Source organism: Ostrinia nubilalis, chromosome 25 (genome assembly GCF_963855985.1).
Source record: "Ostrinia nubilalis chromosome 25, ilOstNubi1.1, whole genome shotgun sequence".
Taxonomy (NCBI): Eukaryota; Metazoa; Arthropoda; class Insecta; order Lepidoptera; family Crambidae; genus Ostrinia; species Ostrinia nubilalis.
Window position 1 is genome coordinate 10525447 of NC_087112.1, and position 16582 is coordinate 10542028.

The 16582-nt window shown below is 35.8% G+C and overlaps 1 protein-coding gene across 1 annotated transcript; it reads right to left on the reverse strand.

Annotated features, from left to right (window-relative positions):
• Positions 1-3022: 3022 nt before the first annotated feature.
• Positions 3023-4773, reverse strand: LOC135084200 (putative nuclease HARBI1). The gene is made up of 5 exons (XM_063978935.1): positions 4254-4773; positions 3902-4183; positions 3360-3747; positions 3146-3279; positions 3023-3056 (listed from the first exon to the last, which is right to left on the reverse strand). The coding sequence occupies exons 1-4, from the start codon at positions 4506-4508 to the stop codon at positions 3149-3151; spliced, it is 1056 nt and encodes a 351-aa protein (XP_063835005.1). The 5' UTR covers positions 4509-4773; the 3' UTR covers positions 3023-3056; positions 3146-3148.
• Between the last annotated feature and the right edge of the window lie 11809 nt (positions 4774-16582).

The window sequence follows — 16582 nt, forward strand, 5'->3', positions numbered from 1 at the left end:
AATCCGCCTGCCAATCGTGGAGATTATGGTAAAACCCTCCACTAAAGTGGAGGAGGCTCATAGTCCAGCAGTGGGCTGTAAAGGGCTGTTGATGATGATGACAACATTCCTAGCGTGGTAAAATACGGAGTCTCAAATCTCCAGCATCATTACCAGAAGCTTGCAGCGGCTTTGACAGGCTGCTCGCTTTTTGGGATAATCTTGGTTGGTTTGCGTAGGAATATTAACTACAAATCACCTGCAATAGTCAAATCAACAAAGTGAGATACGAGTAGTTATTTTTTATGTGACAGGAGGCAAACGAGCAGACGGATCACCCTAGGTAGACCCTACCCTGGCTAAACCCTACCCTAAACTTACTACCAATATTGCTTAGTTAGGTAACATCTGAGCCTAACAATTTATTTTACACAGATTCGTAATCGTTTCACTACGTTTCTTTTTGCTATATTTAATTAGTAACTCATAAGAAGTGATTACGAAATTGATCTGTCACTAATGTCACTTTGTGTGGTTTGCAAGATAACTGTTTAAAATGCCAAAACAATAAAGAAGTCAAACAAATCTACCAAATAGTCAACTATCGAGTGTGCATTCAATCCCTGCGTGGACATACAGACTCCGGTTTTTGTATATTAATGTCTTATTTATAGCCGTCTGGTCTGGTCTGGCTATGCCTGTTTTAAGATAGTTAATGGTTTAAGACAAAACCTGATCCCGTCTCTATACAGAAAATAAGTAATAAAGCTCTTAAAATGATACGTTTTGCTTCTATTTAAACATTAACTGCTATTTAAACATTAAAAAAATCAAAATACTAACGGTCTTATTCATAATAAAATGCTAATATAGGTTTAAAACCTACATTAGCTAAAACGTTTGATAGGCTTAAAACACTCTTATAAACCTCTGATAAAAAACGTTATTCATAATCGTTTATAAACCTTTGATAGCTAAAACAGAGTTTAATATTTTCTTTCCACAGACTATACAAAAAGAATGAACGAAAACAGCTTTTTTGGTGATTTAACTTGATGGACCATGTAAAATCATAGACAAATCGCAGAAAAAAAAAACAAAAAATTGGCAGCTGTGACGTTTTACTTACTGACATTGACATTTGGCACGAAAATTTAATAAAGTTTTCGGTTTTTTCGATCAACTCCCAAGTTTTATCAAACTTTTATAAAACTTGGGATTGTATGTTCTGGATTCTGTACCTCTTACCCTGTACTCTGCAATAAGCTCTTACGACGACCCGGCTAGTTACATCGGATACTAATTATGTCCATGACGAAGGAGAACAGACCGCCTAAAAGGCAACGATCAGAAAACTGGTTGGAGGAAGATAAGGTAGTACTTATTTTTAGCCTGATAAAGTGCCTACTAATTTTTGTAGCATGGTTTTATTTATGTTTGACGCCTAGTGTTTGCTTTTCAGTATTTGCTGAAAGAGTTGGTGAAAGAAAGAGTAAATGCAATCGAAAATAAAAATACAGACACTAACACGAATAAACGGAAGGTTGCGGCTTGGGCTGATTTACAAACAACGTTGGTACATCTTTTGATTTCTGCCTTCAATATAAAATTTTGCCTTTACCTGTAATTCAAAATCCTGTCATTTCTTTTTCAGGTTTAATTCAATGTGCGCTGGTATGAACCGCTCCATTACCCAGTTAAAATCGCAATGGAGCCTCATAAAAATCAGTGCGAAGAAAGACAAGACCATTGCTAGGCAGGCTCAAATTAAAACTGGCGGTGGTCCACCATTATCAGTGCCTGACGATAGGGCTGATGATATAGCATCTTGGTTGCCCAATGAATTTGTAGTCGATGTTAACAGATTTGACTCGGACTCAAATAAAAGTGAATTAATTAACATTCAAGAGGAGGAATCAACTCAAAATACGCAAGATCAGGAATTGATAAATAATGAAGAAATCCAATATGAATTGGTGGTACTTGATGAAGAAATAGAAGATACACATGCTTGTACTACTAGAGGCATATTGGAAGATAAAGAAAATAAAAAAGTAGAGGCAAAAGAAAATAAAGCAAAACCTAATTTTAAAGCACCAGCAATCAAAAAAAAAAGGAAACTGTTAAACAAAGAAGGCTTAATTGATTTAAGCAAAGTTAGGATTTCCGAAATTGCAGAAACAGAATCAAAATGCCGGATTGAACTGCATGAAGTTCAAATGGAAAACGAACGGAAGAAAGGGAGAAACTTGGATCTTGAGCATCAATTATTACAGGAAAAACTTAAATATTACACTCACATTAATAAAGAATAATAAGTCTTTTGATGTTAAAGTTTTTCAAGTACTAACAGATTCTAAATAATAAGTTAGTTCCTCCCTTACTTCTGTTTGTTTTTAATTTGTATTTTATGCAGTTCCAATCCGCATTTTGATTGTGTTTCTGCAATATATTTAGACGGCTATGAATATGTTTACTAGTCATAACTTAATAAGAGTTTGAGATTACTATTAACTAGCTGTTGCCCACGACTCCGCCTGCGTAGACTACTATTTCTGTAACCTACAGGATCTGTGCATTTTTCCAGGATAAAAAGAAGCCTATATGTTATTCGAGACTATATAATCTATCTGTTTTAGCAATTTATTTGTTTATAAGAATTGAACTGTGATTTTTAGTAAGTAAGTTTAATAATTGTACTTAAATTAGTGATATAAAGTAAATACACATATGCCTAGTCACAAACATTCGCCTTTATAATAATAGTGTAAATTATGGTTATTTTGTTTTAAATGTAGAAGGTTGATAACCTCCGAATAGAAACGTTTATACTTAAGCAATTTCTTTGTTTTAAAGAATTGAACTGTGATTTTTAATAAGTAAGTTTGTTGAAACTAATTGTACTTAAATTAGTGATATAAAGTAATTTGTTTTGAATTTTTGCAGAATAATTGCTTTTTTAAAGAGAACTACAGGTTTTGTTTTTGTGATAGTAACAAATTGGACTGAAAATTGAAATACAGGTATTTTTCAATCAAATATTCTTTTTATTTTCATTAAGATGCCAGGAACAGTATCTGAAAAATTAAAATACAACATTTTCATGAACTCAAATGACATTACATAAAAGTAAATCGTTGGAATTTATCAAAATGTATTTTAGTACCATTCAAAAATGTTGATTTATAAAATTTTGTAGTATCAACTGCGACCTACGCCTCAACAATGAAGGTCGGTTGTCGTGAACACTGTTCTCCGTCGAAAGTTGCGGAGTTACAGGGACCTGCTCCATATGTTGTTCTGAAAAATATTATGAATTTGTCAACATTTTGTCATAAAGATTTGTATTCCTTATGTACAGTCAAATTGATAACATTTACCTAACAATGTGTCATTCATATCAATGGCTATATTATGTAATACAGCCAATGCTATGATCACAGCTTTTCCATTTTGGAGGCTTACTGGTAAGCCATGGAGTAGGCATTGGAACCGCTGCTTCCACACCCCAAAACACCTTTCAACAGTGTTCCTAGTTGAGATGTGAGCATTATTGTATGCTTCTTCTTCTGGACGACTAGGCCTTAAAATAGGTGTAAATAGATATGGCAGAAGAGGGTAGCCCGAATCGCCAATAAGGCGTCCTCTAAACTGCCTATCCTCAAATCGTTGTTTTATATTGCTCTCCATAAAAATTCGACTGTCATGTGTACTGCCTCGCCATCTAGCCACTATATCCATTATTTTGAGGTCAGCATCACAGACAACCTAAAATAAAAAAAACAGTATCCTGTAGGTAATCCATCCAATAATATAGTGTTGAATGTTGCTAAAATTTAGATCATACAAAGTAAAAATTATAGACATTATTAAAACAAATCTTTCTCTGTTGTAAACTGTATAAAATCAAAATATATTTTACCTGAACATTCAGGGAATAATAGCCTTTTCTATTAATATAGTACTGGGCCATGTCACCTCCGGTTTTTTTAATTTTAATGTGGGTGCAATCTATGGCTCCTATCACCCCAGGAAAATTTTTAATTGCTCTAAATTTGGCACTAATTCTTTCCTGCTCTCCTATAGTGATAGGCATTTTGATGAAGGAATTTGCCTTATTCGCGATTGCATGCGCGACTCTGGCGCATATCCGGCTCACTGTCGGCTGACTTAGGCCATGGAGGTCACCAGCATCATCTTGTACCTGAAAATGTATGAAAATAATTATAGCAGCCACGACAAAGGGATAAAATAAAACACTTTTTTGTGCTTACCTCACGACGTCCCCAACATCTTATGGCCACTAAAACTTGCAGTTCAGGACACGTGCCACCACCTCTAGCGCTCTGAACCAGATCATCTTCCACCAAATCTATGATGGTGCGCACTGTGTCCTTATTGAACCTATATTTTATTTTAAAATTTAGGTCCCGCAAATCGAATGGGTTGCTTCGTTGGCGGTAGAGCTTTCTACGTCGCGCTGGGTCGGCATTATTGGCTAAATGCACAATTGCATTTATAGCATTCATTTTCACAAGCAAGGATCACAGCAAGGATATTTTGAATAAATAAACCAACGAAGTGACATTCATATGAAATGACATTTATAAAAGTTAGGTTAAAATAGGTTTATTAGAGCTTTAAACAAGGCCCGAGCTCTCGATAACTTATCACACAGTTATAAGAGGATTTTAGCGCTAAATGACGATTATGAATAACAATTTTTATCAAACGTTTTATAAACCTCTAATAAGCATTTGATAAAATGTGAAAAATGATTATGAATAAGACCGTAAGGCTCTATACTCTATCCCCTTATTAATAAAAGTTACACCCTAGTTGAACTCTGGCTTAAATCATTTAGAATGGAAATGTCATTTTAATCCATGGTTCATCCTAGGTGTAACTTTTTATAAGGGGGCAAGGTCTATCGGATGACTTTGGCGATACCTAATATATCTACCACGTAAGTAGTTAAGTACAATATGCATTAGGGCCAGAACAGACGGTGAAAAGCAACTGCAACGAAACTGCAACTGCTAGTTACTTTTGAGTTGCATCTAAGTTTCTGCCGTTGAGAAAACACACATGACGCGACCAGTTTGAAACTTTCAGTTTCAGTTTCATTCATTAGAATCATCAAAAAGTTGCAGTTTCGTTGCAGTTGCGTTTCACCGTCTGTTCTGGGCTTTAGTGTAAGAGTGGGTGGAAAGTTTTAATTAAAATTTTACGTTTAATGTAGAGACTCTATTGTCATCTTCCTTCCATTCCATCCTATTTATACCAAACTTATTTTCTGTACTCTTGGTATCCCGACAGTATCATTAACCCTAAAAAACAAGTTAATTTGAGATTAATAAACTGTGACAATAGGAAAAGCAGTTATTTAGACTATTGAGCCCCGGGAAAGTTATTTTTCGTTTTTATTGCGATGACGTCACAGCAGCACACCCTCGGGACGTCATCAGGAATGTTTCTTTGCTAAATATACGAGGAATTTAGCTAATAACAGTTTAAACATCTACGTCATTTAGGGCTGTCAAAATGCAGGTGAGCTTTTCATCGTCTCGGAAAAATAGGGCCAAATTAAAAAAAGAGCATACCGTTATACAAATTCTTTTTTTTTAGGCAAAGCCCTTCATTTTAATGCCAGATTTTAAAAGCCATACATAGTTAAGATTGCCTGGAAGAAAATAAGCCGCAAGAGACGAAGTTTGCTTGTCTACAAGTGTTTTTCCAATAACAAAAATAAAAAGATTGATTTGAAAAAGTCAGAAATATCGAAAAATACTACGAATTAAAAAGAAATAACCTGTTTTAGTTCTTGTACAGCCCTACAAAGAACAGTTATTTTGCCAAACTTCATTGAAGACAATGCAAGGTCGCCATGTTGTTTCTCTTCAAGATCTCTATTCTGATAAGATTTTAATTTACGCGGAAATTTCCTTGCTCTTCCTAGGCTGTGGTTTGTCTTATAGCGGAGAGCGGGTGAATTGAATTTTGAATTTTATGCCTAATGATAAATTTTAATAGCCTTTTAAAAAGCAAGTTTACAAGTGCCAGTATTAACCCTACCACTGCATAGGGACAATAAACGGGCCATTGCTGAGAAGAAGCAGCGCAAGAAACTCAAGTCACTATTATTATTATAATAGTTTGAGTTGTTTCGTAGGTCTTGGTTTCGATTGTTGATCGTGCTTTATGTGTGAGCTTATAAAGCTTTATATGTACTTAGGAGTGCTGCTATTATTGTATTCTGTGGTGCTCTATGATAAAGGTCTCAGCATGAACAGTTTCTGTTTATTTCAAAGCACTTACATCTGGAAATATATTATAGATGCATGTAAATAAATTATAATTAAGATTGTTTTTACCGCGTAGCTACTTGCAACACACTGCGACGCAATAATATATTGGATTATTGTTGTTAATATTTTATTAATTTTGACATAAATATTTGGCATAGCTACCTATAAAGTAATATTTAGGAATAGTGCCAAACTTTGAGCAATTAATCTGAAAACTCATGAAAATCTTTAGTAAATAATTTCTTCTGCTGACACTATTGACACATCCTACTAATATTATAAAATAATGCGAAAGTTTATATGGATGTCTGGATGTCAACATGTTTGTTACTCTTTCACGCAAAAACTGCTGGCTGGATTTTGATGAAACTTTACAGTATTATTTTTTATAACCCAGAATAACAAACAAGCTGTAATTTATGACGATCTGTGACGAACTGAATTTCACGCGGGTGAAGCCGCTTGCAAAAGCTAGTGCCTTATAAAACGAATGTTTCTTTCTTCAATTCTTTCAACACTAGTTACGCTCGGTTAAACCCGCGTAACAGATTTAGGTCTAACCTGTTCTAAAACTAGATATACTCGTAGCAGACAATTCCTTTAATTTTAAAGCAACATTTATTCATTACAAAACAAAATCAGATTAATCTTAATTAAAACTGTATTTAAAAGGCTAAACAGAACAAAATGAAATATGGCGTTAAGTTCACCATTTCTACACTGTTCGGTTCGAATAAGTTTTAAATAAATAAATTCATGAACTATTTTATCATAATGCTGTATAGCCCCTAGTTGGTAACAGTGCAGTAGATAGTGGTAGTTAGTAGCAACTTTTACTATTAAAATTTTTTTAATATAAAAATATATTGGACACGTATATTTTGAATTGTCAATCAAACAAATAATTACAAAGTTATAATGCGTTGAAGTTGCTTGCGACATCACAAAGTGCTGCACTTTTACGCACTCGTTGACGTCACGGGCCTTTTTTTAGAACTCTGACACGCTTTATCTATTTTTACATTTTCATTAGTTTTAAAAAGTAAAAAATACGTGTTGAGTAGTTTTTGATAAGCTAACTGACGGACTAATTAAAACTCTTGCTTTTTTACTCAGGAAACATCCCTATAAACCAGATAGTAACAAAACTACCAAATACAGTCATTTTTATCTTGCAAATTTTCCAGCAAGTTCATATTTGTACTACCTACCTGTGTCACACCGCAAAATGTCACAAAAATATCAGATCGTTTGTCTTTCACAAACAGAAAATATTTATTTAACATTTTTGAATATAACATGTACCTTTTTACAGCGTCATTGTTAAAACAGAAGTCTGATGAAATAGCAACACACAAAAATAGAATATAAAACATGATAATTGTCTTATGACTTTATTTATAAAACAACTTCGCAATTGGCAAAGAAAGGACATAGAAGAATATTCGCGACACGTTTATGAAATTAATTTCGGGATCATTGAAAGACAAACGCATTAATTCGACAGTTATCGTCGATTTTCATGAGTATTATTCTATTGATTTTAGTGGGAAAGTTTGGGAAACATTCCATGGCATCTACATAATACACTAGATATTCAATAATCTGACTTGTTTACACAGTGATCCGTTTTACAGATATTCGTGTAGGTATACTTCAAAGTATGTATATTAATTACTGGCAGCCGCCCACGACTTCGTACGCATGAACCCGGTTTTACCCACTTTTGCAAAACCCCGTCTTAGTGGGCACCTATTACGTTCTAAAAGGAACCCCCATGCTAAATTAGAGACTCCTAGCACTTGTAGTTTCTGAGATTTCGTGATGAGTGAGTGATTCAGGACTTTTCGCTTTTATACAGGGTGGAATTTTATAATGACACCTGGAGGGAAAGTACTCTTAATATTGTAGATAGACATTTTTTCTTAAAGAAAACATTCCTTTGTTTTTGAAAAGAAATAGAACTGCATTCAAAGATTTCCGAAAATTTACTTGCCACACCCGGAATTCGAACCAACTAAATTCTGTGAAAAATTACACTCTGTTTTTTTATTGCATCGATCGTTAGGGTTAGGTATAAGGATGAAATCTCTCTAACAAACTTGATAAATCAAATGAAAGGAAAACCATGAAATCTTAAATTATTTTAATTATGTAGGTACAGGAAATTGTATGTATGTTGTAGGTGGTAGTGAATTTTCGAAAAATTTTCGAAAATCTTTGAATGCAGTTCTATTTCTTTTCAAAAATAAAGGAATGTTTTCTTTCACTAAAATTTTCTATCTACAGTATTAAGAGTACTTTCCCTCCAGGTGGCATTACAAAATTCCACCCTGTATATCGTAGATGTATGTTACTACGACATTATCAGTCTTCGTTGGGGGTCGTTCTACTTATGAAGTGGTACTTTTACGGTTTTTCCTTTAACCTCAAGTAATCTGAAATCAAAATAAATGTACGAAGATAGCAGTTCACACGTAAACTTGATAATGATTTTAGAGGACACTCTCGTACTACGCAAACATTGCATGAACTGAATAAATACAGTAACTATGCGAATGATCGCTTTGCTAAAATAAAGACTACAATAAAATATGTTAAGACCTTTTGAGTACTAGATTTATGTACTTTATTTTAACTCTAGAGTCACCTGCGGCTTTGCGGCACATGTTGAAATAGTTGAAGCAATGGCAACCACAAAGTGTGCGTCATGCATTGAGTTATAATGTACTACGTACTAGAGAAGACATGTCAACTAGACTGTTTCTGGCACGTAAATAGGTCCACGGACCGAAATTCAATTAGTATGTGCTCAGCGGTTGCTGTGACAACACGCTTGAGAGCAGTTTTGTTTTTTGAAATATGCCATCCTATAGACGAAAATACTGTTCAAAATAACTCCAGATACATATTAAGTAAAAATCAAGGAATGACTTTTTACCATTAAGTTGTACATTTATGCACTTTAAAACACTGATTTAATTTTAATTTGTTAATTACAAGGCGTCACCGCGGCGGCAGCCATTTTACGAAAATTTCAAAGAATAAAAATCGCAGACTTGACACTGACGCATAAATTAGTATACGAAAGGAAGGTTAAATACAGCAATAAAAAGATTTTTTTAAAGATTATAAGCACTTTGTATTGCACAAATTACTAATAGTCCCGTCCAGCCCCTTGTGTTAAGCTAAATAAGTTTGGGTTACGGGTGGGCTCACACAATAGTCGTGCGGCATCATGGATCAAACTTGTTTGAATCTCACTGCTGTTGTTCGTATGCGACTGGTTAGTTAGTAAATCACCCTAATTATTGACACCTAGCTCACGAGATAGGCTAAAATTATAATAATTGTACAGTGTGTCTGGTCACCAGTGTCCGACCCGTTAGGGCGCAGTAATATGATCAATTTAATCGACAAATCCAGTATTAAAAAATTACAGCTATTTTAATTTTTTTAGTTTCTGAGTCCGGATGGATTCATTTATTTACCAAATCTACCAATGTACAGGACCTATGAGTATAAAAGTGATTCGTTCGACAGCTGAAAAAGTAAGCAATACGTTGTCATCAAAAGCTTCCATTTAAATTTCTTAGAAACACTTGGTAAAAAAATGATGCTTCTTTTTAGATTTTTCAATGTTACAAAAAACTAGAAAGTTTTACATTTTTAGATGCACTAAGTCATTACCTAAAAACTGATATACCTTGGCTTTAAATCAACTAGTCTAGGTGCTAGCTACACAGGAGATGCAGCGGTGAAAAGGAGAGGTGGGAATAGTCCCGTAACTTCTACCTCACAGCTATTATACGTGTAGTTTCTGACTTTCAGTTATTTTATTGGTTCTGGAGTGAAGGCGTGGGTCATCCCTAGCTTTGTTCCTACCGTGACGAGTGGGTTTTTTTCTAAAATCTCAAGATGGACTGACTGAAGATAGCAGGAAGACGCTGGGTGCAGGCCACTATCAACTGGGCGATGTGGAAATCATTAGAGGAGGCCTTTGTTCAGCAGTGGACGTCCAGTAGCTAAAATGATGATGACGATGTTTCCTTACAGTATCCAATTCAATAGGCAGAAACTAAACGTAAACGAAGTGTCGCCTCTGTAATGGTATCATTATCTATAACTCATAATATTTCGTGCGCTGTTGGATGACAGTTTTAAACTAGAGATGGGTAATTTTTTTATCGAATTAGAAAATACCAGTTAACGATTCTCAAGGCGATTATCGATTACATTAGATTTTAATCGGGAAGAAAAATAATTAATGGCTTAAGCATCAGTATGAAGCCCATACGCACTTGTAGCACACGTAACACGATTAGCCTCAGTCCCCTCAGTTGTGAATTCGGAATCGCCAGTTGTAATTTTAAAATCGCATCACAGAGTGAAGTAACTAACACCAAAAAACGGCAGAGCGAAGTGATTTCGAATGTTTCAACTGCTACGTTTTGTCACTTGTCTAGGAGGGCTAATTTTAGTCTAAGGGAGGGGAGCTCAGATTACATTACAGGAAACGCACAATATAATAAAAGAAAATAATGTAAGTAGCTGAACCTTTTTGCTATTGAGCACCATGAAAATTTAACACAATTTAGCCGATTTGTTTATTTTCACAATCGTTTCACAATGTCTATGATGAGGCGACCGCAGGAACGTCACTATTCGTGCAATCCTATCAATGAAGTACGACATTTTCTGGTGCAGATTTTATCGCCATAAATTATGAAACTTGATAGTCATGGATTTGACTGACAGCTGTCCGTCAAATTCCCGCCCCGCACCCCGCACTGTACATATTTTGTTCGCGATGTCTGTTCTATACGTAGTAATATTACTTCAATGGCGTCATGTTCGAGATTAGAACCCAGAACAACGCTGGTATTCTGTGGAAGGCATAATATTTGAAAAAAGAGCTTTGCTTTGTTAATAGCCTTAGGCGTATCTAAGCTTTAGATATTTATTTATTCCAGTTTCTACCATAAGAGCTTAGGCTCTACATAATTTGAGGCAATTGAAGTGATTTCAGCCACAGGACGTCCACTGCTGAACATAGGCCTCCCCCAATGACTTCCACATCGCACAGTTGGTAGTGGACGTCCTGTGGCTGAAATGATGATGATGATTAATTGAAATGATAGACTAAAAAAAGTGAAGAAAATTCGGAAAATTCAAGGCATTCAAGACATAGCTGCAATGATAACACTTATAAATAAGAATGTAAATATTAATATTGTAAATTCTTATTTGTGTCTGACTCTGATCTTATCGTCAATGCAAAATATTAATCTTATTATCAATAGCACACTATGCCATATAAATACAGTAGAATATTCATGCATAATGATCTACAATGTTGAATGATTGTGATACTAAAGTCATCATTTTTCAATGAATTATGATCGTGTTATGATTTATTTTACGAACAATTATGAATTTTAGCTAAGTATCAAACAAAAGTTATAACAAAGATTAGAAAAAAAATTAACAGTCTAACATATTTTAACTTGGCCTTAATACTAGTATATAGACGTTACATAGGCTCTTATAAGTTTAAAAACAACGTCATTGTCACTATTCACCGTAATAAAATAACTGCAAACAATACGCATGTTTATTTAGGATAATGCATGGCATTGGATTCAATTCAGATAAATAACTCCGTCGTTAATGAAGGAGTCACGTGAAAACTGATGAAGTAACTCCAATACTTGTGTAATAAGTGGCAATTGATTCACATTCTAACAAAATTCAAAGCAAAACCACACCTTTCTTTCCCACCACTGTAACTTCTGTGTAACTATAGGATCTACAGGGTCCTCGTCATCTAGCGAGTGTATTGAAAAAATTTAATCTATGAAGATTTATCATAATCTACTAAAATAAAAGCGAAAGGTCAGTGTCTGACTCACTCATCACGAAATATCTCAGAAACTTCAAGTGCTAGGAGTCTCAAATTTTGCATGGGGGTTCCTTTTAAAACGTAGGTGCTCACTAAGACGGGATTTTTCAAAATTCAACCCCTAAGGGGGTAAAACGGGATCCACGCGTACGAAATCGCGGGCGGCCGCTAATGCCATTTAATTTCTTACGCTGTCGATAGCGTGCACCTAATGTAAACTTATGGTGGTAATCACACAGATTGGCAGACAGTTATAATTATTTCTAAAAAATAATATGTGAGGAAACTCCTATATAGCCAAGATCTACAGTTTGACCTCCAATGAAACCGAACCAGTGAAGGATAAGTTCTAAATAAGAGAGAGTAATCAAATCGTCATTGGATCCGCAACGAAATTAGAAGAAAATTGGAGTTAAAGAAAATTACTAGCCTTCGTGGTCCAGTGGTCATGGAGTTAGGTACTCATGATAGATTCACAAGATTTAAAGCACATATCAATTTGCTCGGAATTTAGTAGACATTGCAGATTTAAAACGAAATACGAATTATGATTCCGTGATTTAAAGAGAAAATTAACTTAATTCATTAGGGGTACCGAGTGGAGTTGAAGTGGAGGCCACGTACCGGAAAACGCAGCGTGGGAAGTCCACCCACAAGATGGACCGACGACCTCATAAAGGTAGCGGGAAGGCGCCGGATGCAGGCCGCCACCAACCGGCCATTGTGGAAATCATTGGGGGAGACCTGTTCAGCAGTGGACGTCCTGTGGCTGAAATGATGATTATGATAACATCTGACACCATTGTTATGCCATCAATTGTTACTACGAAATCTGACACCATAAATGAGTATCAGTAGTAGGTACTACGAACTACTTTAAAAAACATGTTGATGTGTGTACATCAATATTAAAGAAATTCGATACTGTAACTGCGTAGACCTCACACTTGACCCCCCAAATTTACAGTTCACTTGTGACGTCATAGTGACGTAAACACGGCACGTATCAATACGACTGATATTTCGTTTTATCTATTACTTCGCGGAAACAATACATATTTTTTGTTCTCGCTCTAGTTTGGGGAAGTTATCTCGTATGATTTTGAAAGCAATAATAATAACCTTGGAAATCTGCGTTGTTTGATGTTTTGTTATTGCATTCTATTTTTATTATAAGTAGGATAATTCGTGCACAGTATTTATAAAATGCAGCTGGATGCTGCAGCGTAGGACCGGTCGCTGTAGAAAGAAATCCTTGAAGAAGACTTTTTTTTTTTTGCCAGCAGTGGGCGACTTTTGGTTGAAACGAACGAATGTAAAGCCTTTGTCAGAAGTGAAAGGGTTGGTTTTGGTGCTTGTTTACACCACAATCTAAAAAGGGTTTTCGCGATTGAAAAATCCGCGAGATGGCAATACGTAGACGCGAGGCCCAAATGCTGCGTGATTGGTGGATTTTGGCATATCTGTCAATGTCATGTCAAAAATAACCAATCATGCAGCATTTGGTCCTCGCGTCTACGTATTGCCATCTGGCGGATTTTTCAATCGCGAAAACCCTCATTACATAATTTTTAAGAGATGTCAAAACGCGAAATTTTTGAGGAATGAATCTAAAAAATAACAATAATAAAAATGCTCTACACTAAACTGAAATATCTTACGACCAAACAGCATTAAGGCGGCAGATTGGAATTAATTAATTTTAAATGATTTCAAGTGGAATAATATAACATTGCTTACTTTTATTTTTCAGCCCAGACACTTAATTAAAATACTTAACTTTGCTGCAAATGAGCAAAAAATAGGTCTACTCAATTCGAATGCAAAGTACTGAAACCTACTTGCCTTGAATTAACCCAGGTTTGGTTTCAATGTCAATGATAACTTGTAAGTTAACTGGATATAATTAATAAACTTTCGTCAAAAACTAGATTTTTCCACGTGGTTCCGTTCGTAAACTTTGGTTAAAGAAGAAGGGATCAGTAAATCAGTTATCCTCATACAAATGCCTTCATTTTCTTTTTTTATTTATTTTATTTTAAGTCACTTCTGGAATTTAGTAACTACTTATAAGTTATTTTCTTTGAAAAAGCGATAGGATTTTAAAAAGCCATTTTAATTTAACCCTTCCACCGCTTCGAAACAAAAATATGAATCAGTACTCAGAAGAATCAGCGCAAGTACCTACTTACATTATACATAGTTATTGTTTCCGCAAAGAAGTAAAAAGGATAGCTTCAATTGTGACGTCACTAAAGTTCCAAGAAAATAATTTAATTTAAAACAAAAAAGCATACCTACACAAAAACATTGGTGCTTGTCAATACGAATAAACAGAAAATACCTGTCTGGTTGGTGTTAAACTGGTCAAAAATACATAAAAAATATCTACAAAAACATAGCTAATGTCACTTTGAGAATAACTAGACTAACTGACATCTGACAAGTTGTTAGATTGCAGCACAAAAAATAGTGTGGGTAGAAACGGGCTACTACCGCTATCTGATTTTGTGAAATCGATAATCTAAAAAAATCTGACAAAAAGTTATTATGACGCTAAGCGAGTTAAAAGTAAGTAATATGAGTATACGCTTATGTACGTAGGTACGCACTGCGCATCCCCGTTCTTCCCATCTTTATCATGATGGTATAAAGTGAAGGGGTTAAATAATAATAATAATAATAAGTGGAAGAGGGTCTGCAGGACTTTCACCTCTGGCTTGCCTTAACCGGCCGGCCAGAGTGGAGTCGCTAGAGCTATATGCTCCAGGGGTGGAAGTGTTAAAGGGCATAACGCCGCGAGTAACTCCGGAGAAAGCGCAGCACACCTCTCTACACCCCTGAGCTGGCAGACGCCAATGTTGCCCCTCAGTCCGGTCTATACGACCCATGACGCCAGGGGGGGCCCATTTAGTCGCTGGCTAGTCACCGCCTGCCATTTTTTCAGTCCGAGACTATGAACCAGGCAGGTGTCCCGTAGTCTCCATCCATAGCCCAGTAACCAGTCCATCCATCCTTCATCCATAACCCTAGTCCATTCTCCAATAACTGCAATAGCTCCTGTGCACAGGCTGGGGATGGTCTCTGGCTACATCCCATGATATAGTCAGAGACTAGATCCAGCATTTGCACCACTTTCACTTTTGTCGATTATTTTGCGCTTAAAACGGCCTCTACGTGTTGGATCTGTATCCCCACGCAAGCCTTATAAAGGACCGGGCCACTTTTGACCCGTGAGCTCCAAAGCGTACAAACATAATAATAATAATAATAATTGTACGGCGATTCCTACAAGAGGACCATCACTTGGTTAACAACCCGTGAGGTTCTCTTTCAATACCGGAACAACCAGTTCCGAGAATCTTTAAGAAGAAAATATAGATAATAATAATAAAGCCTTTTATTCCAAACCTTGAATAACATTTCAGATTTTTGCAATGACATATTAAGAATTTAATCTAATTAAGGGTATGGACCCCGTTTTGGGTATAGGCCTCCTCCAATCCTTTCCATCTTGCCCTGTCCGCGCCTAGGTCGATCCAGTCTTTCCCACCCGTCTGCACAATGTCATCTTCCCATCGCTGTTTCGGTCTACCTGCCTTTCTTTTGCCTGATGGTCCTTTCCATTTGGTGGTTTCCAATGTCCATCTTCCATCAGTGCAGCGTGCTATGTGACCAGCCCATTTCCACTTCAGTTCTAGTGCGTGTCTCAATGCATCCGTAACCTTTGTTTTTTTCCTTATCTCTTCACTTCGTACTTTATGTATCTTCCTGATCCGTAGTATGCTTCTCTCCATTGCTCTTTGTGTATTCCTGATTTTTTGTTTAATATTTTTTGTGAATACCCAAGTCTGACATCCGTATAAAAGGCAGGGCATAATGCAAGTGTTTATCACAATTTTTTTCATGTGTAGGTTGTAGTTGCCTTTTAATATTTCTTTTAGCGACCAGAATTTTTTCCAAGTTATAGATATTCTTCTCGTTATTTCTTCCAAGTTACTGTTCGTATTAAAAGAGACTTGTTTTCCCAGATAAATATAGCTGTCAACATATTCTATTTTGTGGCCGTTCACTTGTATTGGTCTTTTGTGATAGTTAGTCATTATTTTTGTCTTGCTTGTATTCATATCAAGGCCGACTTTTTTACTTTCCTGATCTAGTGTTGTTACCATTTCCTCTAGGTCTTTAGGCGTTTCGGCCAATACAGCAATGTCATCTGCAAATCTTAAATGGTTAAGATACTTTCCGTTGATCAGTATGCCCTTTTGTGCCCAATTTATTTTGCTGAAAATGCCTTGCAACACCGCTATAAAAAGTTTTGGAGATAGTGGATCACCCTGTCTCACACCACGTTCAACCTTGAAAGGTTCGCCACAGGTCTCGAGTTTTACTC